Source organism: Myxine glutinosa, chromosome 7, assembly GCF_964187855.1.
Source record: "Myxine glutinosa chromosome 7, kmMyxGlut1.1, whole genome shotgun sequence".
Taxonomy (NCBI): Eukaryota; Metazoa; Chordata; class Myxini; order Myxiniformes; family Myxinidae; genus Myxine; species Myxine glutinosa.
Genome location: NC_136267.1, coordinates 146831552 through 146857267, shown reverse-complemented (window position 1 = coordinate 146857267; position 25716 = coordinate 146831552). Strand labels below are relative to the sequence as shown.

At 44.7% G+C, this 25716-nt stretch overlaps 1 protein-coding gene across 1 annotated transcript in view; it reads right to left on the bottom strand.

The window, feature by feature from the left end:
• The window catches only part of DCTN2 (dynactin subunit 2), a 90171-nt gene that overhangs the window by 50071 nt on the left and 14384 nt on the right, over positions 1 to 25716 (bottom strand). The window contains exons 3-6 of the mRNA XM_078782756.1: positions 17747 to 17843; positions 17479 to 17540; positions 13683 to 13781; positions 8972 to 9132 (exon numbers count right to left, since the gene is read on the bottom strand). Of these exons, the coding sequence (XP_078638882.1) occupies positions 8972 to 9132; positions 13683 to 13781; positions 17479 to 17540; positions 17747 to 17843 (419 nt within the window). The remainder of the gene's footprint in view (positions 1 to 8971; positions 9133 to 13682; positions 13782 to 17478; positions 17541 to 17746; positions 17844 to 25716) is intronic.

Here is a 25716-nt window from a genome sequence, read left to right as displayed (position 1 = left end):
ATTTTTCAATATATTCTGCTCAAGGTTCAGACATACATGGCGGCGGCCATCTTGGATTTTGACGTGGCGACTCAATTTTCAATAGCGTTCTCCCTTACGCGTAGATACACCCACACCAGATTAGAAGTTAGTAGTTCGTTTATTTTTCAAGATGTTCCACTCAAGGGTCAGACATACATGGCGGCGGCCATCTTGGATTTTGACGTGGGTTGCAATGCACCCACACACCAAATTAGAATTCGGTCCTCCGCTTACGCACGCACAAACCATAGTCCCCCTTTCGCTCCGCGGTGCGACGGGGGACAAAAACAGAAAACATCATAAAAATCCTGCAAATATTGTGACACCTTAAATAATAACAATCTCACTTGTTTCAAAAGTTTTTGCCAAGAACGTCACAACTTTAAACTGCAAGCCACATGTGATCAATTCCCTGTTAAATTTGACATTTACATTTGTATTTTGCCAATCCAGAACATGACAACAAAAGTGATTCGTCAACAAACCCACAATGAAAATTTTCCTTCTAGTTTGACCTTCAACCCTGCTGTTGCTGTGCTTCCTCTCCGAACCCCCCACCCCTCCTCTTTTAACCATTCTTTAACTCCGCCACTGAAGGTGGTTGGAAATTATGTATTCACCCCTGTTTATTTGTTTGTCTGTGAGCAAGATATCTCAAAAGTTTATGAATGGATTTGGACGAAATGATGTGGATAGGTTGGGTCTATGATGGCACAAATTAATTAGATTTTGGTGAAGATCCAGATCTGGATACCAATATTTTTAAATGATTCTTCACAACTGAGAGATTGGCCAAAAACGGTATACAGCACGATATCTCAAAAAGGTGTGGACGGATTATGACAAAACTCGGTGGACGAGTTGTGTAGATGACAAGAAGAAGCCAATACAATTTTGGTTCAGTTCTGGATCCAGATCCATCCGATCAGTGGGATGCAAAACGCAAACTGTTCATTCTGGCGGAGGTTTTCATTAAATTATGTCCCGATTAGTTGTGTGTTATAGCACACAACTGTACGGTGTACTATGCCAGTACACTTTGTTCTCAGTTAACGTTGTGGTTAGATTCTTCAAAGCCACGATGTTAAGTGAGCTAACGTTAAATGCATCAAATTTATCTCAAATAAATAGGTATGCTAGTTTTTCTTTGCCCACATTAAATACATCACATTTATGTAAATCCACACACTTGTCACTGTTTATATATTCTGTATTGAACATTGAAATACACAACTGTAAATAAATGTAAAATAAACAAAACAAAACAAAAAAATCACCCTTTAGTAAAATAAAACAATATACTGGCAGATGGTGGAAAGTGGGAGGGTGGCAAGTCACAGAGTGCAATGTTCAACGGGAGAGAGTAATGTGTCGAGGTAAGTAGTCCGCTCTGATCACGACGTAATAATGAATTATGGGTAAATAATCACGCCGTTCTTTGAAACCTTGGTATCTAATTATTATCGACGTTATAATGAAACAACATTAATTGGGACGACGTTAAACGAAGCCACCCTGCATACAAAAAAATATATAAAACACCAGAGAAAGATTTAGCTTAAAAACTAGAAAATATATTTTCAACGAGAATGTGTCGATGGATATGTCTCTGCCCATGTTAGTTGTGAGCCCACTGTTACATTTTATCTCAATTAAAGGTAACATGAAAAATTAATGGTTTTCAAAGGGCACATGACCTTTGACTTGTGGAACTCAAAATCGAATCAGTTCATCTTTGTATTACAATTCATACTTGTGTCAAGTGTGGTTGAAATCAATGCAGTGGTTCACAAGTTATTGTAGTAACAAAAACACTCGATAATGAGTGGATGGGCAGATGGGCAGATTCTCTGAAAACAATGCATCCAGCCTTCGATGCGGAGGCATAAAAACAAACTTTCTTTGAGTTAGTCATGGGCTGGCAGGATGGCTTAACAGTATGCAGACTCGCCTCTGAGCCATCTATCCTGGGCTCGAATCTCAGCCCAGCTAAAAACTGCCACCCTGGTGTTTCGCAGGCAGAGGGTTTCATCAATGTGCGTGTCTTCCCTTGGATGGATGTTAAACTAGCATCTCGTCTGCTGGCATTAGTTGGTCGACGTTAAAGATCCCATGGTGTCCTTTGTGAATCGTAGGCAAGGTATCTCACGGAACCCTGGACAAATTCCAAATTCCTGCCCTGACATACATAGGGTGTTTCATTATTGGCACAGATGCTACTTGCAGCCTTGTGCTGTGTACAACAGAAGAAGAAGAGACAATCACTGTCCATGCTTTGAAAGCAATGTCTAAGCCAGATGGTTATATTTTTGTCGATCATGGAAACTACAGACTTGGCATTTAATATGGAATTTTTTTTTTTTTTCTTGACTTGGGTTTCCTTTCTGAACTCAGAATATCAATCTGGTGAGTTTCTTTTACGCTTCGGTGATTTCTTTGTTAAAAGAACCATGTCACTGATTGTCTGTCGCAGCAAGAAGTCAATAACAGGATTATATCACAGGTAGCCTGACAAAATGTACGGACAGGTACATTTGACGATTGGCTTCACAATCGGGTATATAAGGGTTGTTGCGTTCTGTATTAGTGGAAAACAACTGCTGCACGTCTACAAAAGTTATTGCCGCTGTTACGAATTCATGTGAATTACTATTCAGGTCTTTGCTTATCAATGTGTAGTCGATTAAAGGTTGTTGTGATTAAAGGGTCAGGAGCCCTTCTGGGAAAAAGGAGACCGGAAACGGAAGAAAAAAGACACGAGGTCCTGGAGAAGCGACGATCTTCTTCTTCTTCCTCGCCGAGCTCCGACGAGAGTGGGTATCGATATTGAGCAGCGGGGAGGACGCTACGTTTGCTACGTTTGAAAGCCCGTCTGACAAAAGGAGTTACCTGCGCAGGGTACTTACCCCTTGACACGTCAAGTTGCCGTGGGTCCGTGCATGGAACCCAGCGTCCGGCACAGTTCGCCTCACCGTCTACAAGGACGCGTACGGGTCACACCTTGGGCCTCGCGCGCGTTGCAAGCCACGCTTGGTTTTGCCCCGTTGCGTGGCAAGGAGGTGTGCGCTGCAGCAGCTGTCCCTGGTACGAGACGTGCACGTGTGGAGCACGTCCGCCCGGGGTTCGTTTCACCGCCCACGTGCGGAGATCGAACTACAGGAGTACGAAGACATTGTGAGAGACATTGACCATGGAGGGAGTCGGGAGTGGGGCTCACGTGAGGAATGTATAAGATGGCCATCTTAGAGTTACTGTAGATGAGTTTACATCTTTGTAGTATTGATTGCTGATTGTTGATGGTTGTTGATTGCTCGGGGAATATATCATTGATTGATCCGGATCCTTGGTGTGGGGTGTCTTATTGATTGGAATTCATATTGATTGTGTTACGAAAGCGCATAAATAATATATCTTTCTGGCGGAGTTCCTCTCACGGTCCAGGGGTCACCGAGACCAGGTAGTCACCGGGAGGACCACGTAATAGAATTGGGGGCTCGTCCGGGATCTAAAATTGTATAAAATAATAAAATAATATTTTTATTAATTAAAATTTATTAATTAAGTATTAATTGGTAAATTTTTGGGGAAATTGGGGGTAAAGTCTTGGGTGAAGGTTAACATGTGTTAACGATAGGCACCATGGCGTTTGTGGCACAGAACTTTGCGGTAACCCCGAGTGAGGCACAGTTCCGAGCGTTACTAAAGTCGGACCTCTTGAAATTGGCCAAACATTTTAACTTGGAGGTCCGAACTAATTTGAGGAAGGCAGAGTTGCAGACCACGGTGATACAGTCTATGGTGGGATTAGGAACATGGGACGAGTTAGCCTGGCAGTGGCTACCCGAAGAACCAGAAGACGTTGAGCTCCGGAAACTGGAGTTGCAATTACGGAGCCAGGAACGGATCAAAGAAGAAGAAAGGAAAGCAGAAGAGAGGAGAGAAGAGAAACAAGCAGAGGAAAGGAGAGTGGAACGAGAACTCCAGGAAAGGTTAAAAGAAGAAGAAAGGAAAGCAGAAAAGGAAAGAGCAGAAGAAGAAAGGAAAGCAGAAGAGAGGAGAGAAGAGAAACAAGCAGAGGAAAGGAGAGTGGAACGAGAACTCCAGGAAAGGCTAAAAGAAGAAGAAAGGAAAGCAGAAGAGAGGAGAGAAGAGAAACAAGCAGAGGAAAGGAGAGTGGAACGAGAACTCCAGGAAAGGTTAGCAGAAGAAGAAAGGAAAGCAGAAAAGGAAAGAGCAGAAGAAGAAAGGAAAGCAGAAGAGAGGAGAGAAGAGAAACAAGCAGAGGAAAGGAGAGTGGAACGAGAACTCCAGGAAAGGTTAGAAGGGAGAAAAGCAGAGGAGAGGAGAGCTGCCAGGGAACTCGAAGCAGAGGAGAGAAAAGCCGAAAGGGAGTTGAAGGAACGTGATCTGGCGCTTCAGCAAGAGATTAAAATCAAGGAGCTGGATTTAATGAGAGAACGGGGAGAGGTACCACCCTTGCTGACGGGGTCGACACCTAGCCAGAACACCTGGGATGTGGGCAGACATGTGAGGCTGGTTCCACCCTTCAGTGAAAAGGAGGTCGCAAAATTTTTTCCACACTTTGAGAAAGTGGCTCGACAGTTAAACTGGCCGGAGGAGGCCTGGACCATACTAGTGCAAAGTGTGCTGGTGGGAAAAGCTCAAGAGATTTATTCGGCGCTACCAATGGACCAATGTGCAGATTATGAGGTATTGAAGAAGCACATCCTCAAAGCCTATGAGTTGGTTCCGGAAGCTTACCGGCAAAAATTCCGGAATGCCAGGAAGAGGGAGAGTGAGACCCATGTGGAGTTTGCTAGAGTGAAAGAAAACATGTTTGATCGGTGGTGTGAGTCAAAAGGAGTCGGGAACGACTTCGAAGCATTGCGTGACCTGATGCTGGTGGAGGAATTTCAACAGTGTGTCCACGAGGACATCAAAGTGTACCTGCAGGCAGGAAAAGAAAGTACCGAAGTTGTGGGACGCAGCCACTATGGCAGATGATTATGCCTTAACACACCGGATAGGGGTCCACGAACCTAACTCCTCGCCTAGATCTCCGCAGGGGAGGTGTGGAACAGCAGGTGCGGAGAACGACAATACATGGCGGCGGCCTCGAGATGATTATGGGGACAACGCTGATACCCGAACTGTTCGAAATCAGGGGGCTACGGGCCCAAGGCAAACTTATTTTTCAGGGGGCCCGAGGCAGACCACGAGCTTTTCCTCCAGGCCTACTTGCGCTTTTTGCAAGAAACCTGGACACTTGATGTCCAGTTGTTACCTCATGAAAAGGGAAAACCCAGAGCGGAGTCCGACTATTACCACTCCGAATGCGATGGCAAGCGTAAGAAATCGCCCACAGAAGAGTTACCAACCATTTATTTATGAGGGGTTGGTCTCACTCAAGGGAGACTTGACTAACCCAAAACCGGTTAGGGTTTTGAGGGACACAGGAGCCCATCAATCCTTAATGCTTGAGGGCATTTTGCCATTGTCAAAGAGTACCGCAACTGGTGATAGTGTTCGGTTACAAGGGATCGGTGGCTGTGTTAGTGCCCCACTTCATGTCATCCATTTGGAATCCGATTTGGTGTCAGGACCGGTCACCGTCGGTTTACAAGCCACGCTTCCTGTAGAGGGAGTATCTGTGATTATCGGGAATGATTTGGCCGGGGGGCAAATTTATGGTAACCCGAGGGTGGATAAAGAGCCCCGCAGGGGAAATAACACCACCCCAGCTCGGGATGGCGACAAAAGTTCCAAGTTATTTGTAGGGGGACTGAACTTCAACACAGAGGAAGAGGTTCTGACCTCTGTCTTCAACAGATATGGGCCGCTGGTGGAAGTGCGGGTGGTAAAAGACAGGGAAACGCAACGGTCAAGAGGGTTCGGCTTTGTCACGTTTGCAAGCACAAGAGACGCCAGGGAGGCAGAGAAGAATTGGAATGGTAAGGATTTGGAAGGTCGGACCATAACAGTAGGGAAGGCATTTCGTAGGCGTCGAGTGGTCTACAGAAGAGGACCACTTGGCGGTAGTTTTGGTGTGGGCAGCAGCCGATATTACTATGGAGGCTCCCAGAGTTACGGCACCTCCCGAAAGAATGAATGTCAGAGCACTGGCCGAGAAGGAGACCGCCAGTCAGGTAACGGCTGGGACAAGGGGTCCCACCGTAACTGGTAGGAGTCTGGAGAAGTTGAAGCACTATATACGGGGGAGCCGCCGAGCCGGGGCTCCTACACGGACTAACCGTGAACGCCACGTTCTTAAAGGCGTCCAGGTAGTGAACTTTCCTGCACGGACTAACCGTGAACTCCACGTTCTTAAAGGCGTCCATGTAATGAACTTTCCTCCCCGGACTAACCGTGAACTCCACATTCCTTAAGGCGTCCATGTAGGGAATACTCAGCTGGGCCTCCCGAAAAAGTGCTATCGAGAGGTTTAACTTTGGGGCTTTGGTCACCACCTCTTAACTGTCATTCAAGAGAAACTAGAAGTGGTTGACGCTTGGTCCAGAGGGAATTAATCTAGGGGATTGGGTGAAATATTGTTGCTTTATTTTTAAGTGATGACTGTGCCCGGGGGGAACTGATGATTTGGGGGGGGGGGGGGTGAGTTATCTGGTTTGTTTATCCAAGTTGGCCGGCAAAGAAAGTTTTCGCTGGGTTCAAACTTTCTTTCTTGAAGGGGGGGGAGTGTTACGAATTCATGTGAATTACTATTCAGGTCTTTGCTTATCAATGTGTAGTCGATTAAAGGTTGTTGTGATTAAAGGGTCAGGAGCCCTTCTGGGAAAAAGGAGACCGGAAACGGAAGAAAAAAGACACGAGGTCCTGGAGAAGCGACGATCTTCTTCTTCTTCCTCGCCGAGCTCCGACGAGAGTGGGTATCGATATTGAGCAGCGGGGAGGACGCTACATTTGCTACGTTTGAAAGCCCGCCTGACAAAAGGAGTTACCTGCGCAGGGTACTTACCCCTTGACACGTCAAGTTGCCGTGGGTCCGTGCACGGAACCCAGCATCCGGCACAGTTCGCCTCACCGTCTACAAGGACGCGTACGGGTCGCACCTTGGGCCTCGCGCGCGTTGCAAGCCACGCTTGGTTTTGCCCCGTTGTGTGGCAAGGAGGTGTGCGCTGCAGCAGCTGTCCCCGGTACGAGACGTGCACGTGTGGAGCACGTCCGCCCGGGGTTCGTTTCACCGCCTGCGTGCGGAGATCGAACTACAGGAGTACGGAGACATTGTGAGAGACATTGACCATGGAGGGAGTCGGGAGTGGGGCTCACGTGAGGAATGTATAAGATGGCCATCTTAGAGTTACTGTAGATGAGTTTACATCTTTGTAGTATTGATTGCTGATTGTTGATGGTTGTTGATTGCTCGGGGAATATATCATTGATTGATCCGGATCCTTGGTGTGGGGTGTCTTATTGATTGGAATTCATATTGATTGCGTTATGAAAGCGCATAAATAATATATCTTTCTGGCGGAGTTCCTCTCACGGTCCGGGGGTCACCGAGACCAGGTAGTCACCGGGAGGACCACGTAATACCGCTTCCTCTGGAGATGGTCCGTCAACTCGACAATGCTGTTTGTCATGGAGTGGTGGCTTTACGAAATTCCGGCATGAAACGGTGTGCTATTGCTCGGCAGTATGGCATCACTCAAGGTCAGGTGTCAAAGATCCCGAAACGAAATGCTCAGAGGGGTGTCCCTCCTCCAATATCGAGGCCAGGACGTCCCCACAGAACCACAAGGAGGAATGATCGCCAGCTGCACCGGTTAGGTTAGTCCGCAATGGCCGTACCAAGTCAGCTAATCGGCTTAGGGCTGAGTGGCAGCAACTGACAAATGTGCCTGTATCCAGAAGGCTAGTCAACCAACGACTGGTTCAAGCAGGCTATCGTGCCAGGCATCCCCTGAGAAAGCCACGCCTGACAAGACAACACCGCCAGCGCCGATTGCAGTGGGCCAGAGAGCACCGTCAATGGCAGCCAGGACACTGGAATCACGTGATCTTCAGTGACGAGTCTTGATTTCTGGTCTATCGTCAAGATGGCCATGTCCGAGTGCGCAGACAAGTGCATGAAGCCGACAACGAAGATTGTATAGTGCCAAGAGTCCAAGCTGGAGGTGGTGGGGTGACCGTTTGGGCTGCTTTTCATGCAGGGGGCAAAACTGACCTGGTTGTTCTGAATGGAAACCTGAACCAGTTCAAGTACAGGGCCATTCTGGAAGAAACATTGCTTCCATTTGCTCGTGTAGCCTTTCGAGGAAACTTTGTCTTCCAAGATGACAATGCATGGCCTCATCGTGCTCGCACGATCCAACACTTTCTTGCTGACCGTGGTGTAGAGCATATGGAGTGGCCTGCCATGTCCCCGGATATGAATCCGATAGAGAACTTGTGGGCAGAATGAACGCGTCAAATCGACCACTTGGACCAGCAGCCGACCTCTGCGCGTGAATTGCAGCAGGCTATTGTCACTGCATGGCAAGCGATTCCTGTCCAAACCTTGGCAAATCTCGTGAACAGCATGCCTCAACGTGTACGTGCTCTCCTGAATGCTCGTGGAGGTTACACGACGTACTGAACTGTAATTTTACTATCCGTAATCCCAGTTGTAATTTATCTTTTGTTTTTGTTAAAAAAAAATTTGGCTAATGTGCAAAATAAAGAAATACTTCTGGAAAACGTACAGAAGTTTAACACAGTACTGTCCGTGAATTGAGTTCAATATCAGTTTACATCACTTTCAAGGATCAATTTATTTGCTTCGAAATGTCAAATGTGGTTTTTGTTTCTTTTAAAGGTCACATTAACAAAATCTAGAATAATTTCAACATAATTCCAATGAACTTTTGGTTCTAAGTCAACTTGAAAAGTAAGTTCACCCCCACAAAAAAAATATTCCATATTAAATGCCAAGTCTGTAGTTCAAACTTACTTGGCCATTGCACCCTGGGGATCCACCAAGTCCACGCGTGCATCAGGTCCAAGAAGTCTCTCATGCTGCAAGCTGCTTAGATGCTGCTTCAGAGCGAAGACTTGCTGTGCCAAGTCAGTTGATTTCAGCCTCTTGCTCTCATCATTTTCTTGAGAAAGTTCCTGTCATCAACCACAGAAGGGAATTTAGTTTGGCAAACAAGTGCAATGCTAATGAAAAGGCAATGACGTTTTTCATACACAACTATACCAGTGATATCACTATTATTCAAAATGTATGCAAATCAAAGCACTTTTCATGATAGCTTACCACTCAAGATAGGCATCAACAAGTACATGATCCTAGAGAGAGGACAAATAGGCTGTCCCTCCTGTTTTTTTGTTTTTTGTATTTTTTGTATACATAATCGAGGCTCGTGAAAGAGCTAACATTTATCACACAAGCAAATCAAACAGACAAAGAACCAAAGTATATAAAAAGGGGAGCGGTAGACAAGATGGGGAGAGAAGGGGAAGCACATAAACACAACATTTGTGAGGGACATCGGGAATGTGTGGGAGGCAGAGGGCTTGAGGGGAGGAGGCATGGAAAGGGGGGGGGGGGGGGTGGGAGAGGTATAAAACACATGGACACTGCTATGACTTCCAGGAAAGAGATTGGTATTTCAAAAAAGTGGATCTGGGGTGAATAAACGGGGGTAGAAAAGATCAAGGTTTTGGATGGGGGAAAATAAGAGATGGTGGTGAACAGATGTTTTAAAGTCCTGGAGGGAGGAGTAGAATTAAAGAGAGTGAGGGAGTTTGTTCCAGAGGCAGGAGTAAAGAGGAATGAAAGAGTGAAGGTAAGCAGAGTCTTTATTTTGGCAATTTCACCAGAAGAGGGTTGCTGGCAGATCTTGTGCGAGCTGTTGGAATATTTGGGGGACACAGCACAGATAGAGCTGGGGTAGCTAGGCCGGATAGGGGTCGGTAGAAGACAGAAAGGTCACCTACCTGCCTGCGGTGGGTGAGTGAAAGGCCCTCACAATCGGCTCCATCGTGGGAAATTCCAACGATTCTGAAAGCTTTGGTATCAACAGCGTGAAGCCGAGCTAGGTGTGAGGCAGGAGCACCAGCCCAGAGTGGAGAGCAGTATTCCATTGAGCTGCGGATGAAAGCCTTGTATGTGGTGAGGAGCTCAGGTGTGCCGAGGAAGGACTTCGCACGACGGAGTATGCCCAGTCGGCGACTGGCTTTGGAGGCCAGCTTGGAAATGTGGTTTTCCCAGGAAAGATCATGGCAGATAGTGAGACCCAAAAGCTTGAGTGACAGAACTTCTTGGAGAGGGTTGTTGAGAAAGTAGATGGGAGGGTTGTCCAGTTGGTCTTTTCAGAGACAGTAAGTGTGTGAGATTTGTCAGGATTGAAAGACATGTTCCACTTGTTTGACCAGTCTGTGATTTTGTCCAGATCTGCAGAGAGTGAGGAGGCTGCAGACTGCCGATCTGATGGATGAGGAATGGAGCGGCAGAGAGTGGAGTCATCAGCAAAGAGATAGAGGATTTTCCAGAGAGTTGGAGAGATCATTGGTGAAGACCAGAAAAAGCACAGGGCCCAGAACACTGCCTTGGGGAACTCCAACCTGAACAGGAAGGGGGAGGTGAAATAAATCCATTCAGGGCCACACCTTAACTACGACCAGGGAGGAGGTCCGCAAGCCATGCGTGGAGATTTCCATCGACACCATAGGAAGAGAGTTTGGTGAGCAGAGCGGGGTGCCAGACCGTATCGAAGGCAGGTGATATGTCAAGGGAGACAGCTCTGATTTCCTGTTTGGCATTGAGGACCTCCATCCATTGTTGAGCCAGCAGAAGCAGCATGTCCAGAGTAGAGTGACCTGGTCTGAAACCAAATTGATGATCAGAGATCAAGCAAATGGAGAAGAGGAAGGATTTTATATCCGAAGCAATGATGGATTCCATGACTTTGATGATAATTGGGAGAAGGCTGATTGGTCTGTAGTTGCTAGGATCTGTTTTTGCACATTTGGATTCCATGACTTTGATGATAATTGGGAGAAGGCTGATTGGTCTGTAGTTGCTAGGATCTGTTTTTGCACATTTTTTGTGTAAAGCGGTGATGTTGGCCGATTTCCAAACTGATGGCAGATGACCTTGAGCAAAAGAGAGGGTGAAGAGAATAAAGAGAGTGTGTGAAAGAGCGGCAGAGCAGGATTTTAAGACCCGTGGGCTGATGCCGTCTGGTCCAGTTGCAGAATCAGAGTCGAGGTTTGACAGAAACTTCTCCACCTTGTCAGGAGAGAAGGACACCGAGTCCAGGAGCAGCTGGGTATGACTGGGTATGGTGGGTACAGAGAGAGATGGGTGTGGGACAAGATTTTGAGGCAAACGCAGAGTTGAGGCATTCGGCGGTGGGAACAAACAAGGGAGGCAAGGGAGGGGATGGAGCGGGAACAAACACCAGAAACTGATTTGACCAGACGCCACCAGGATTTGGAAGGAGTCAGGTTTGAGAGTTCAGTCTTGAGAGTTGAGAGATATTGTTTGCTGGCTCTCCTGAGGGTAGACACACATTTGTTCCGAGCTCTGTCGAAGGAACTGAGATTGCCTCTCGTTGGATTTGCATTCCAGGAAGCGAGGTAAGTTGTTTCAGGGCAACTACCTCGCCACAAGATTCAGTGTACCATGGACGGGAGGAAGGGCATGTGCATCGCATGAAGATGAGATGGAATAAATATGTGCATGAGAGAGAGAGCAAATTTCTTTGGAAGAATTCCCAGGATGAGTTGATGTCAGAGGCAGTAGAGATGGGAGACCAGTCCAGTTGATTGATGGCTGCTTGAAAACCATGCCAGTCGGCCTGATTGAAATGCCAGACTCGTCGACGCTGAGGAGGCTCTCTGAGAATGGCCAGAGAGATGTCCACTTTAACAAGCACATGATCAGAAGAACCGATTGGAGCAGAAGGGCAGCAGACATTTGCAGGGAAGTTTGTCATAACCAAGTCGAGAAGAGAAAATGCTCTGTTGACTGAGATCCGGAAGATCCGTTAACCGTTAACCGGGAAGAGATATGAAGGAATCAGAGACATCTTGAAGGAGGAAAGTTTCTGTAAAGCAGATTACGTCTGGTTTGTCAGAAGCAACCTGTATGGAGAGATCAATCGGGTGTGAGCGAAGGCCCCGGATGTTTGAGTTCTATACCGTTAAGGAAGAGGGAGGATGGGCATTGGTTGCAGGACAGGGAAGGGGAGGAGTAGGGTAAGACGATGGGTGAGAGGGGGAGGTAGGGAGTGCTGTTGATCGTGTGTCAGAGATTGCAGACGATTTCGGAGAAAGGGAAGGATGAGTAGGACAAAAGGTTTGATGGTGATGGGATGAGGCACAGTGAGCGGTTGTTTGAGGGGCGGGGGGGGCAGAGCAAAGTAGAAGGTTGGAGGTATGAGATCGAAGGGAGGAAAAGTTGGGAGGGGCAGCTTTGAGGATGGGGGTGGGAGGGGGGGGGGAATTGGAGAAAGATGGTAGGGGGAGGAGATTTGATGGGGAGGGGTTGGGGGGAAGTTTTGAAGGGGAGGGGCGAGGGGGAAGTTTTGAAGGGGAGGGGGGAGTTTTGAAGGGGAGGGGCAAGGGGGGAGATTTGAAGGGGAGGGGCAAGGGGGAGATTTGCAGAGGAGGGAGTTTAGGAGGGGCAGCGTGAGGGGTGACGGGGGAGTTTTGGAGGGGATAGGTGAGGGGAAAGTTTTGAAGGGGAGGAGTGGGGGGGGGGTAGTTTTGAAGGGGAGGGGTGGGGGGAGGGAATTTATGAGGGGAGGGATGAGGGGGGAGTTTACGAAGTGAGGGGGAGAATTGAAGGGGAGGAGGAAGGGGGGGGAGATGTGTAGGGGAGGAGCTAGGGGGGAGTTTAGGAGGGGAGGTGTGAGAGGGCGTTTAGAAAGTGGATTTGGTATGGTTACCTCACCTCTCATACAAAGGTCAAGACTCATTGAAGAGCTGTGAAGAAAAAAGCTATTTGGCCAATAATGTACTTTGTAATTTATATACAAGTATATTGACATATCCTTATGGTAGTTCGTCTGCAGCCTGTGGCTGCTGGTTGCATCATTTTCTGGGTGTGCGGCTGTCGCTGATGCAGTGCCCACTACTACCTGTAAGCTGGTACTCATGTTACCGACCTCTGAAGGATGATGGGCTCAGTCAACCCACCTGGTGTTAATTCGACAGCATGACAGGGGCTCAAACTCAGGACCCTAAGATCTCAAGCCAGCCACCGTTAAGCAAACACCAGGCTTATACATGTCCTAATGTACATAATATATTTAAAAGCTCTCCCATCTATAAAACACTGAAACATCCCAAAAAATAAAGCTTCAGAATTATTATTTTTAAAATCCCATAATTTTAACCAAGTTTATATCCCATGGTACTGCCATCTGGTGGTGGAGAAATCAGATCAAAAGGGTACATTGTACTCTCCCATGAGCTTTACCGAAAGCTTATGGCTCATTCAAATCCAAATCGGCAAAATATTTTCCAAGATGGAGCTTAGTGACTATCACACTATCACAGACATGACCGACATTAGATGTAGTCAAACACAATTTGGAGTACAATTGAGCTTGAACACGTCGAGTCCACAAATCTCGAGTGGTGATTTATGTAGGAAGTTTAATGCAATACAGAGTGAAAAGTCTTAGTGAGCAGCAAGGATGTTATACCTGTGCTTGCTGCATCTTCTCACTTAGCTCCTGAATCTCATGATGAAGACGCTGGAAACACTGCTGAGGCGTCTCCTCGATAGCATTTCCCTCTCCCAGCTGTGGAAGGTTCATGCATGATCAAGTTAAAATCACTATAACCTGTTTTAATACCACCTATTTAAATAGGCATGGATATGTTTATTTAAGCCATCACTTTTACTGCATAAAATATGGCAATGGAAAACAACATCCACTTTCTTTTATAATCAATGTCGCTAATGAAGATTCAGTATGCAGAACAAAAAAAAATTCTGGAAGTTTATGACTTGAGGCAGTCTTATACACCACACCACCTTAATTAACATGTCAAAGTACTGCTAAAATAGAAGGGTTTTGAAAGTGCAAAGGCGATTTGTGTTCTACATTGTTCAAGTATACAATTCAATTTAAATAAAATGATTGTAAAAGTTGTTAAATAAAAAAAAATCCCAGAATTTACTACGTTTGACGCAGTGTCATTTATACCAGTTCTTCATGCTTGGTGTTTATGTCCTTCATAACTTCCTTAAAAATTGTAAGGTTGGAATGACTTTCAATTTTGTTTGACTGCCATGCAGGCAAAGTAATGTTATGAATTTTGGGGTAGAGGAATATCTAGATCCAGGTAGATCTGCATAGGTAGGTGTCCGGCTGTCGTGATAGGGAACCTCACCTGTAATAAGTTCTGTGTTTAGCCGTATGTCGGAATAAGTGCGTATCTGTGTCCCTGCCACGAGGGGGCGGGGCTTGGTAATTAGAATTAGGGAATATGCTCTCTATTGTGTGTTGTTCCCTCTGTGAGCATCCCAGTGTCCCTTATGGCAACGCACTCCCATAGACACTTAGATAGGCCCTCAGTGCACCACATTAATTAAATCCCCTCCCTTACAATAAAACAAACCAGAGAGACAAGCAGGCAGCGGCCACGCAGTGGTACACCATGGCTTTCACGCATTGACCGGGCAGGCTGGGACCCACGCCCAGGAGGACTCTTGATTGGCCAGGGGGAGGGGCGAGCAACAAGCAGGGAACCGATTGGCAGAGTAGGGGAGGACGAGTGATTGGTCAATGGAAGGGCAGAGAGCTTCCACGTGATTGGAGGGTAAAGAAGGACTTGTGGTTGGCCACCGATGGATGGCATGACCAGGGGGCGGGAGGCGCTCGGCCAATGGGAGGACGCTAACGCGGTGAGAAGATTCGAGAAGCCAAGGGGCACCATGCTAGTTGGAGTAGAGGAGGGCTGACGTCACACCGTGAGTGACAAAACAACTGGCTCACTGGCATTTGGCTCTTCTCGCTTTTGGCTTCATTCCTGCCGGACCTTTCTTCTCGTTTTGGCTTCGTTCCTGCCCGGGCCTTCCTTCTGTTTTGCCTTTTCTTCCCGCTTGGACCTCCCTTCTGCCCTTGCTTTCGTTCCCGATTGGAGTCTGCTTCGAAAGACGGTGGAAAGATATTGGAGCGCCCACGATTTATCTTCCCCGGCGTTCACGTGCGGACGGCGAGCGCACGAGGTGCAGTAGCCTGGAGACCGTTGCACGCGCGCTTGCTTGGCGCAAGAGGCCTGGTGAACGGGGGTGGGCCGGTGGAACACCAGACGGTACCGAGCGGTTCACGCTGATCAGAGCCACGTCAGACGGTGCCTGATCGACCCGACGCTACACGACCAGACACAGATAAGACGCACCACATTTCAAACAGGACGAGACATTTATTTTATTCAATCTCCCAATGTTTGTATCCGAAGTGTGAGTGGGGACGTCCCAACCTTGGTTCTAGTTTGATCATCGCGTTTCCCTGTCCCGATATTTATTTTGAATAAACCCTTTTAATACTTTCCCTTTCATTCCAAATCCCGTTTTCGTGTGAGATTAATTTGCAGGGTTGAAGACTGCTCGGATCGCATCAGGTAAATTCCCGCTTCTTCCTCTTCCCCTTCTTCCTCCCGTGCTTGCATAATCAAATCCGCAATTGATCGTCGCCTCGGAGTTAAAGCTCGTTCAGGCTATCTGCAATCCCACGGTCTTAACCGAGGGCATTCGCGCGACAGTAAGATATTATCTCATTCCTCCCCGCACATGCATGATTGGGCCAAGTTCAAAGCCAAAGTACTGTAAAGTGACAAGTTTGTTTTCCGATTCATGTTCAGATAACACTCAATTGGAACAAATTGTTCCTCGAACATAAACTGACATTTCTTAAACAGACAGACTGATGGACGGACATGAGCGATTGCTTATCCCAGCTTTTTGCTTCACGGCAATGGGGTAAAAAAAAATGTAAACACGACAAAATGAAATAAGAAAAGTTAAATTCCACATCAATCATCCCCCAAGTTAACTTCAGCCAAATTTAATGTACGGTAAACCAACAAAATGAATAGATATGGGTTTTACCAACTACTACACAGTGGCAATGACGGCTTGAACCTAAAAATTATAAACAACAAATAATTAATTCTCGCCATTTCAGATCATTGCCACAACATATCAATACAAATTGACTGTAGAAAAGAAGCAATGAAGCAAGCGAAGGCAAATTCCTAGCATTTAAACAACTTCAAAAACTGATTTATTACATTTTGTTTTGGCATACAAATTCTGGAAACACCAGGCCTATAAATAAAATGGCTGGCTGCTTCACATTCTAGAAAAGAGAACTTTTTATGCCTCTGCCCCCGAAGGTGGCCTGAGGCATTACCGTATGTTTTCGGGTTGTCCGTCCGTCCGTACGGGCTAAACCTCGTTTTTCTCAGCAAACACATGTCCAATTGAGACTTTCAGGGTAGGTTTTTATGATATTTATGTTTTTATGTTTTTATGACCCATGCAGAATGTTTTTATGATAATTGTGACATCACAGGTCACGTGGTATGACAGCCATCTTGGATAAACGGAAATAGTTAAAAAATTATTCATTGGCAACCGCTGAATGGAAAAATTTGAAACTTGGCATATTGCCAAGTACTTCCAATAGGGAACAAAGCATGATAATGATGGCATCATAGGTGAACTGGTATACCAGTCAAAAATGTTTTAATCGAATTCCCTATCCTAAAAATCTGAAATTGCATGCACATGATCTATGACCCATTTGTATTGAAATATTAAATGTATGACATCACAGGTCACATGGTTTGGCAACCATATTGGATTTAACCCAAAACCTTAAAAAAGCATCTTCTCCCAAACCACCAAATTGATTGACTCGAAACTTTACGTGTGTCATTGACTAGGCATGGCAATTAAAAGTTTATCAAGAAAACATCATTGGTCACATTGTGTGGCAGCCATATGGGATTGAAGGAAAATATTAAATAATTATATCTCTGAAACTGCTTACCCTATCGATGTGAAATTTTACAAATATCATCGAACACAATTGTTGCATATAGTTTGAAAATGATGATGTCGTAGATCACGTGGTTTGGCAGCCATCCTGGATAGAAAAATGAACCTTATCCGATCAACACGAAACTTCAAACATTTTTTTTTTTTTTCACGAGAGTACATTTTTAAAGGTCATGTGTCATGTGGTGTGGCAGCCATATTAGCTTGAAGGACAATATTTTTAAAAATCCCTTCTCTGCAACTGCTTCACTGATCGATGTGAAAGCTACCATGGCTGGTGAAAATGTGATACTTCAAAACAGCTGAAGGGAATTAAATCAAACTTGTTTATTTTTAGGACAGTGAACGAGGGCATCTACCCATCGTGGGACTATGCAGAGGCATATTGGTGACAGTCGCATCGTTCTAGTTTAAAATGTTATATTTACCATTTCATACTCCTCTGCATCATAGCCCGTTCTGCAGGTCCTGGTGATGCGATCAGAAAAATCTGTAACAAAATAGGAATAGCCTTAAAATACACTATTCATAGCTGCTATCCGATCCCAATACATTTGTTTAGTTATGTACCGAATGATTTCATTCATCTCAAATGAAGCAAAAGTATCAGGAATAGTTTCACCATCACAGAGCAAGCTGTATGAACGAGAAGCAAGAATAAAGCCCATTTCTCTGGTGATAGGATGCTTCTCTTACCAGTCTTTTTGGAGGAAATTCGTTTGTCTTTGAACTTGTCGAATGCATCATTGGGGCTCACAACGATTCGATCCACACTCTCGCTGCTCAACTCCTCCTATGAAAAAACAATAATTGCCCAACAAAGAGGAACACGAAATACAAATCATACATTGGTACAGTGCAAATAGAACATTCAAACATCTGCGGCGCCAAAAAATCTCCGATACAAAATCTTCTAAGTGCAAAAGTTAATGCAAACTACTGCAAGGCAAAGCAGGTGCGGTGCGCGTGCAAAGTACTGTCTATGTAGTATGTACAGTGCGTGTGTTTTCATATATATCATGTATATGTACAGTGCAGCACTTGGGGAAATATGTTAGAATGACAGCTCGATATGTTAAGATTCAGTCAGTGATAACAAAATTGGACGTGCAATATGCAAGGAAGGATGTGTACTATTTAATGTTCCGTTATAAAATAACAACCACGGTTCCCGAAAAAGGCCAACCCCCGCTTGCGGGGAAAAATGGCCTCTAAAGGTGGTTTTTTTTTATTTTTATAAAATAGAACGTGCGATGAGCATTATGAATATCCGATAATGCATGAAAAACATCGACTGGACACACCATAGGTTGTGGATCTACTGATGTAGACCCACTGCCATGGTTTTTGTGGACCCACTATTTGGAGAGGTTCTGAGCTGAACGGGTCGAAACCTCTATGAAAAACTGAGCCTATCTGATGATCCGGGCAGTCGGAAAAAATCTATCAATTGCTAGATAAAAATTATAAACTCAATTTAGATAAATTATTTAAATTTATATAAACTATTCCTTAAATAAACTTAATTTAGATAAACTATTCTTCCAATGTTTGTTTAAGGTGAAGTTAAGTGAAGTGAAGGATGTTGTAGAATTAAGATCATTTACTACATCCTTTGAATGGCGATTTAATGCTTTAGAATAGCTGTTACTGTTCAATTAATTAGATTTGTGAAGAACACATGAAAAAAAAAATTGTACGTGTGCTCACTTGTGGGAAATATTCAGACATTAGCCTAAGATAAGTAAACCGAGCAGTAACTTGAAATTGAAAAAAAAAAATAAAGCAGCCAACAATTCCCTGCAAAATCCATTCAGTTGGATTGGTCCGTTTGTGTTCCAATCTGAGCACGGATGGTGGAATGAATGAATGAATGAATGATCGTTTTAAGGCCATTTTCCCCGCAAGAGCGGGGGTTGGCCTTGCGGGCCCCATGGCAATCATGGTTCCCTGTTTGAAGCAATGTTTTTATGGCCGGATGCCCTACCTGACGCCAACCCTTCGTCGCCTCTTACGATGCGCAGGGATACGGTGTACCTATTCTAAATCGGGGTACACACCGTGATCATTCATCCCAGCAAGCTGGTACTCAATTTGCCGACCTCGGAAGGATGACAGGCTGAGTCAACCCCCCTGGCGTTAATTCAGCGATCGATCGGGATTCGAACCCAGGATCCTAGGATCCCAAGCCGGCACCCTAACCGCTAAGCCAACACCAGGCTTAGCCATGGTCAAAACCATGGAATACCATGGTCAAATACACCATCTGCTGTGTTGATTTGTCGGTCGTTTCCTAATTTTGTCATTCACATAAAAATGTTCGTCTCCCTACACCTTTAGTGTTGATGACAGGTTTCAACAAAATTTTGTTCTGTCATGCCAATACTGATCTTTGTTCAATGTGAGTTGAATAAGAATCTGAACTTTGAAACCCTCTTCTCAAAACTTATCATGGCGATGTACAAGCTCCTTCATGGGCCTTACAACAGGCTGACAATTAAGCTTGTGTTTCTCATACATATTAATGTTAAAAAGCGGGGGACAGTAATGGGCAAATAAAAGATATCCTCAAGCCGAGCTACTTCATTTTTCTACACATGCCATTGTTACCTAGTTACAACTAGAGAGTTCATAGAAAACCTTACCCAGCACAGTCTTGAGAAAAAAGACGTGGGAAGGGTTACTCCCTTTGATGAAGTGAGCTGCGTCATTGCATCACCGGTTGCTGCCATTTTGTCTGAATCTCGCTGTTCCTCCACCCTCAGAGCACACAGCAAATTTGATTGGTCGAGATTTTGATTGGCAGAATGGTTTGTCCAAGTACTGCTAAATTGAAGGTTTTTAGAAGTGCAAACAAAGCTATTTGTGTACTAAAATGTTCAAATATACAAATTAAATTGAAATAAAGTTTTAAAGGCTGCATAAAAATAAACCCATTGAATTGGAAGTTTACCACCATTGATGCACCCTCTTTTACACCACCTTATTTAACACGACATTAGTTCTTTGTGCCTGTCATTTATGTCCTTATGACATCTACTATAAATGGATGAGGTGTGTGTGTGTGTCATACTTTTTGTGTCTATCAATTATATACTATTGATGTTGTATACTATTGATTGATGTTATTAACCCTGGTATTGGGCTAGCAGCTAGGGTGCCAGCTTAGGATCCTAGGATCCTGGGTTTGAATCCCGGTTGATCGCTGAATTAACACCAGGGGGGTTGACTCAGCCTGTCATCCTTCCGAGGTCGGCTAATTGAGTACCAGTTCACTGGTAATTCCCTGTTTGTCGTTAAAGGCGGCAAAAAGGGTTGGCGTCAGGAAGGGCATCCGGCCATAAAACATCACTTCAAAAAGGGGACCAAAAAACAACAACAACCACGGTTCCCGAAAAAGGCCAACCCCCGCTTTGCGGGTAAAAATGGCCTCTAAAGGTGGTTATTATTATTATATATTAATTATATACTATTGAAATGTACTTTTTAACCCTTCAAACTGCTGCCTGCTGATACCTCTGACATTTGAAGACCCTTTAAGTTAAGACCCCTAAGATCATTAATACTTCAAAGACCCCTAAATACACTTGAGACCTAAAAGCCCCAAATGACCCAACAGTCCGTGAGGATCCAAAATGACAGATGACCCAAAAGTCCCCCAGGACACAAAATACCCAGGTGAGCCAGACGTCAGAGGACCCAGAAGACCCAAAAGTCCACAAGGAGTCCAGCAGGCAGGTATGCTACAAGGCAGTGAAGACCAATGAAAATTTGATACAATGGACCAACTGGCCAACTAGTCTCTAAAAACAGTAAGTTTCCTGTTTGGAATTATTTTCAATTTTATTTGACTGCCAGACAGATAGACTAAACAATAACCTTACTCTTCTGTGTGCATGTGCACTCAGGATAAGACACACAATTTGCCAAATTCAGAGCCAAAGTACTGCTAGACAGCAAGTTCTTGTTCCGATTCAGTCTACAGTGTTCAAAATATAAAATTCAATTGTAAATCAAGTACTTCCTCATGATAGACTAACAGACGTCAGTCTGAGTGAACCGAAATTGCTTAGCCCAACTTTATGCTACATGTGCGGGGTAAGTTACCTTGGACTAGGATATGAGGATTTTAGAATTATTAAGATTGGTTCATAAGTTTCCAAAATATACAACTTATATTGCTCGAATGGCCAGATTAGAAAACTTATCACTTAAGAGGTTTATAAAAAGAGAGTCTAATACACAGTCTGAAAAAATGTAATCTAGAAGGGTGCAGCCATTGTAGAGTTAGATGCAGATAAGCAAAACGTTAAGGTAGAAGGGGGAAAAAAACATGAAGAAAAACATTTTTGTGATAGTTAAACTTGCCACATTGGTGCTCACTACTCATTATAAATCGTAACAAAACTCGGTGGCACATAGTTAGAGCATCAACTCTAGGGTATGGGTGGTCGGTACTTCAATTCTGACCCTGGCTGAGCCATGTCAACGACTAAAAATGGAAAAGTGTGCTTCCTTACTTGATGCCCAGCATTTAGAGGATATTGTACAGACAAACCCCATTTAGGAGAGGTAGGGGGGAATATTTTCCCTCAATTACCATACTGACTACAGGAATGAATGAATGAATGAATGAATGATCGTTTTAAGGCCATTTTCCCCGCTAGAGCGGGGGTTAGCCTTGCGGGCCCCATGACAATCATGGTTCCCTGTTTGAGGCAATGATTTTATGGCCAGATGCCCTTCCTGACGCCAACCCTTGGTCACGCTCTTACGATGCGCAGGGATACGGTGTACCTATTCTAAACCGGGGTACACACCGTGATCATTCATCCCAGCAAGCTGGTACTCAATTTGCCGACCTCGGAAGGATGACAGGCTGAGTCAACTCCCCTGGCATTAATTCAGCGATCGACCGGGATTCGAACCCAGGATCCTCGGATCCCAAGCCGGCACCCGAACCACTAAGCCAACACCAGGCTTACTACAGGGACAAAAGTAATGTCATAAAGGTGACATCATCAGTACCCAAAGTGCCCCAGGAAGTAATGTTGCTTCCCAAAAGGTCAGCGACTATTTATCAGAATTAAACTCTGGGTTTGTCTCATGCAAATGTCTGCATGTTTGTATGTGAATAAAAAGCACAATTTGTCCTGTAAAATATTAAACATTTTTGTTACCAATAATCACGGGTGCAAGGCTACCGCAGAATTGTGAAAAGCAAAGAAAGAATACTTTCTGGTGCTCGGTGCAGGATTAGAGGTTCTTACCAGTTCCTTTACACAATCCATGAGAGGTCAGTAAAAATTAAAAGCAAAGCACAAGGCAAAAGGGGAGGTAGCAAGAAAAGAGACTGTTAAACTAGCAAAAGAGCAAAAATGTTGAGACCATTCATGAAATCAAAACACCTGTGCTTAGTATAATATACATCATGTAATAATGGCAGAGATGTCGATGGTATGATGTCAAGAAAATGTCAAGGTAGACAAATGTCTACTGTATTCCATATTATGTATATCCGTGTCCAGTAAATGTCTACTGTATTCCATACACTAACGGTCAAAGGTTTTAGAACACCTCAATTTTTCTAGTTTTTATTGAAATTTATGCAGTTTAATGTCCAGTGAATAACCTGAAATGGTACAAAGGTAAGCAGTAAACTGCTTGAGGTTAAAAAAAAAGTTTAGGTTAGCAAAAACGGGAAAATAATGTAAATTGCACAGTTATATTGTAAAAAAGGCCTTCTTCAGGGAACAAGTAATGGGTTAACAACTTACAGCTGTTCTGCAGCAATGTAAGTAAATTAAGCCTTGAAAGTTGATGCAAACAATTCCTCCAGGTGTCCCAACCTCTGCTGATTACTTGATTACAAACCCCGTCTGTATAAAAGCAGTATTCAAACAGACTGTTATTACACCCTCTGAAGTATTATTTGGACAATACTGCACTGCAGGAAGTAGTATATTGGAAACTGGAGGAAACTGACAGGAAGAGATCTGGCAGACCCAAAGCCACAACAGAATCAGAAGACAAGTTTCTGAGAGTCAACAGCTTGCGTGATAGGCGGCTCACAGGACAACAGCTTCAAGCACAGCTTAACACTGGTCGAAGTAAGCAAGTCTCAGTTTCAACTGTGAAGAGAAGACTTCGAGCTGCAGGTTTGACAGGTCGAGTGGCAGTAAGAAAGCCATTGCTAAGATGGCAAAATAAGAAAAAGAGGCTTGCCTGGGTCATGAAGCACCGCCAGTGGACTACTGAAGATTGGAAGAAGGTCTTATGGACGAATGAATCAAAATTTGAAATCTTTGGTTCATCACGCAGGGTTTTTGTACGCTGTCGAGTAGGCGAAAGAATGGTTCCTCAGTGTGTGACACCAACTGTCAAACATGGAGGAGGAAGTGTGATGGTCTGGGGCTCTTTTGCTGGATCCAGAGTCGGCGACTTGCACAGAGTGACTGGAACCCTGAACCAAAAGGGCTACCACAGCATTTTTCAGCACCATGCAATACCCCCTGGTATACGCCAAGTTGGTCAGGGGTTCATCCTACAGCAAGATAATGACCCTAAACACACCTCAAGGCTGTGTCAAAACTACCTTTGAGGAAAAGAACAAGACGGTAGGCTTCAAATCATGGAATGGCCAGCACAGTCTCCAGACTTAAACCCCATCGAGCTGGTTTGGGATGAACTGGACAGAAGGGTGAAAGCAAAGCAACCTACAAGTGCAACACATTTGTGGCAACTTCTGCAACAGTGTTGGGAAGAACTTCCCGAACAATATTTGATTTACATTGTAGAAAGAATGCCACGAGTGTGTTCGGCGGTTATATCTGCAAAAGGTTACTTTGATGAGTCAAAAATGTCAATTAAATTTTGTTAAACAAAATGATTCTATGATTTCTTTTTTATCTCCTTGGACATGCAGGAGTAAAAATGCGATTTGAACTTGTCATTTTCAATGAACATGTACTCGGTCATGTGTGACAGCAATGATGCATGAAAGGTATCAATGGAAAGCTGAGGATCTCCTCATAATTGGTAAACCACATGTAAATTGTCAAACTAAATAACCTTTGCATATTAACCCCTGGAATTCGGATTGCCTTTTTTTTGATACATACTGTATATACATAATACATATACATATATATATATATATACAGTGCGTATCAAAAAAAGGTAATACGAATTCAAGGTAAAATATATATATATATATACTTGGCAAAAAAAGAAACGCAAGTTTGTATGTCAAAGTACGTATATAGGGAATAAAATTTACAAAATCACATGAACATTAAATTACAACACATTAGTACAGTGTATGACCTCCCTCTGCTATGATGCACGCTTGGATGCGCCAGTGCATGGACTGAATCAGCCTCCTCAAAGTCACCTGGGGGAGGACGCGGCCACTCTTCCATTAAAGCAGCGGCAAGTGCTTGAGCTGTTCTAGGCACCACAGGACGTAACCGGATGCGGCAATCGAGTTCATCCCACGCATGCTCGATGGGGTTAAGGTTTGGACTGAACGCAGGCCATGGCAGGAGCTCAATATAGTGGTCATCAAGATACTGGTTGATCATGATCACCCTTGCTGCATGAGGTCACGCATTGTCCTGTTGAAACAAGGCTATGTTCGGATGTTCATCCAGAAATGGCCTCACTACAGGCTCCAAAATTTCATCCCGGTATCTCTGGGCATTGAGGTTACCATCGATGACTGAGTTCAGTACGGGCATTTGCTGTAATATCGGTCCATATCATAATGCTGGGACCTCCCCACCTGTCCAGCTGTCCAGCTCCACGACATTACAGTCAAAAGGTCGCTCAGCACGACGACAGTAAACTCGTACCCGTCCGTCATCATTGCTTACGCGAAATCGTGATTCATCCGAGAACAACACCTGGTTCCACATTCTCTGCGTCCAGTCACGGTGTTGGCGGGCCCATACCAACCCACGGCGACGACGATCGGCCGTCAGTGGGAGACCTCTAAGGGCGTCTGCTCCTGAGTCCTACAGAACGAAGCCGATTTCTGACAGTCTGAGCACAAATCCTGTTGTTCGTATGCCCAGGCGTCTCCCTTGCGGTGGTTTCTGCGTTGCGATGTCGATCATGGAGGTGCTGCAGAACGATGTGACGATCCTGAATGGGCGCCGTCACTCGCAGTCTACCACTTCTCCGACGATCTGCCACACTTCCAGTGTCTCTTAAATGACGTCTGAGCCTGCTGATGGTTGATTCGTGCACTTGGAGATGTGCAGCCACATCCCTGGCTGAGATGCCATCATCAAGCATTCCAATTGCGCATTGTCAACTTAGTCGTGGCATCGTTGTCTGCTGAGTGAATTCAATTCAAGCCTCCATGGACCATAGACTACCACAGGAACATCAACATTCTTATGCAATTTAGCCTTGAAAGCCACAGTAAGTGATTGTTTGAAAATCCATTCAACCCCCACTGTGGTGGTTCAGTGAGGCATGACGCTCAAGAAATGTGGTTGAAAATACAGGTGGTTAAAATGGTATTACAAATCTTTGTCATTGATAATTTGTGCACAACAATGCACATTTAAAAAATGCGTCTTATCAACTTGCGTTTCTTTTTTCGCCAAGTATCTATATATATATATATATATATATATATATATATATATATATATATA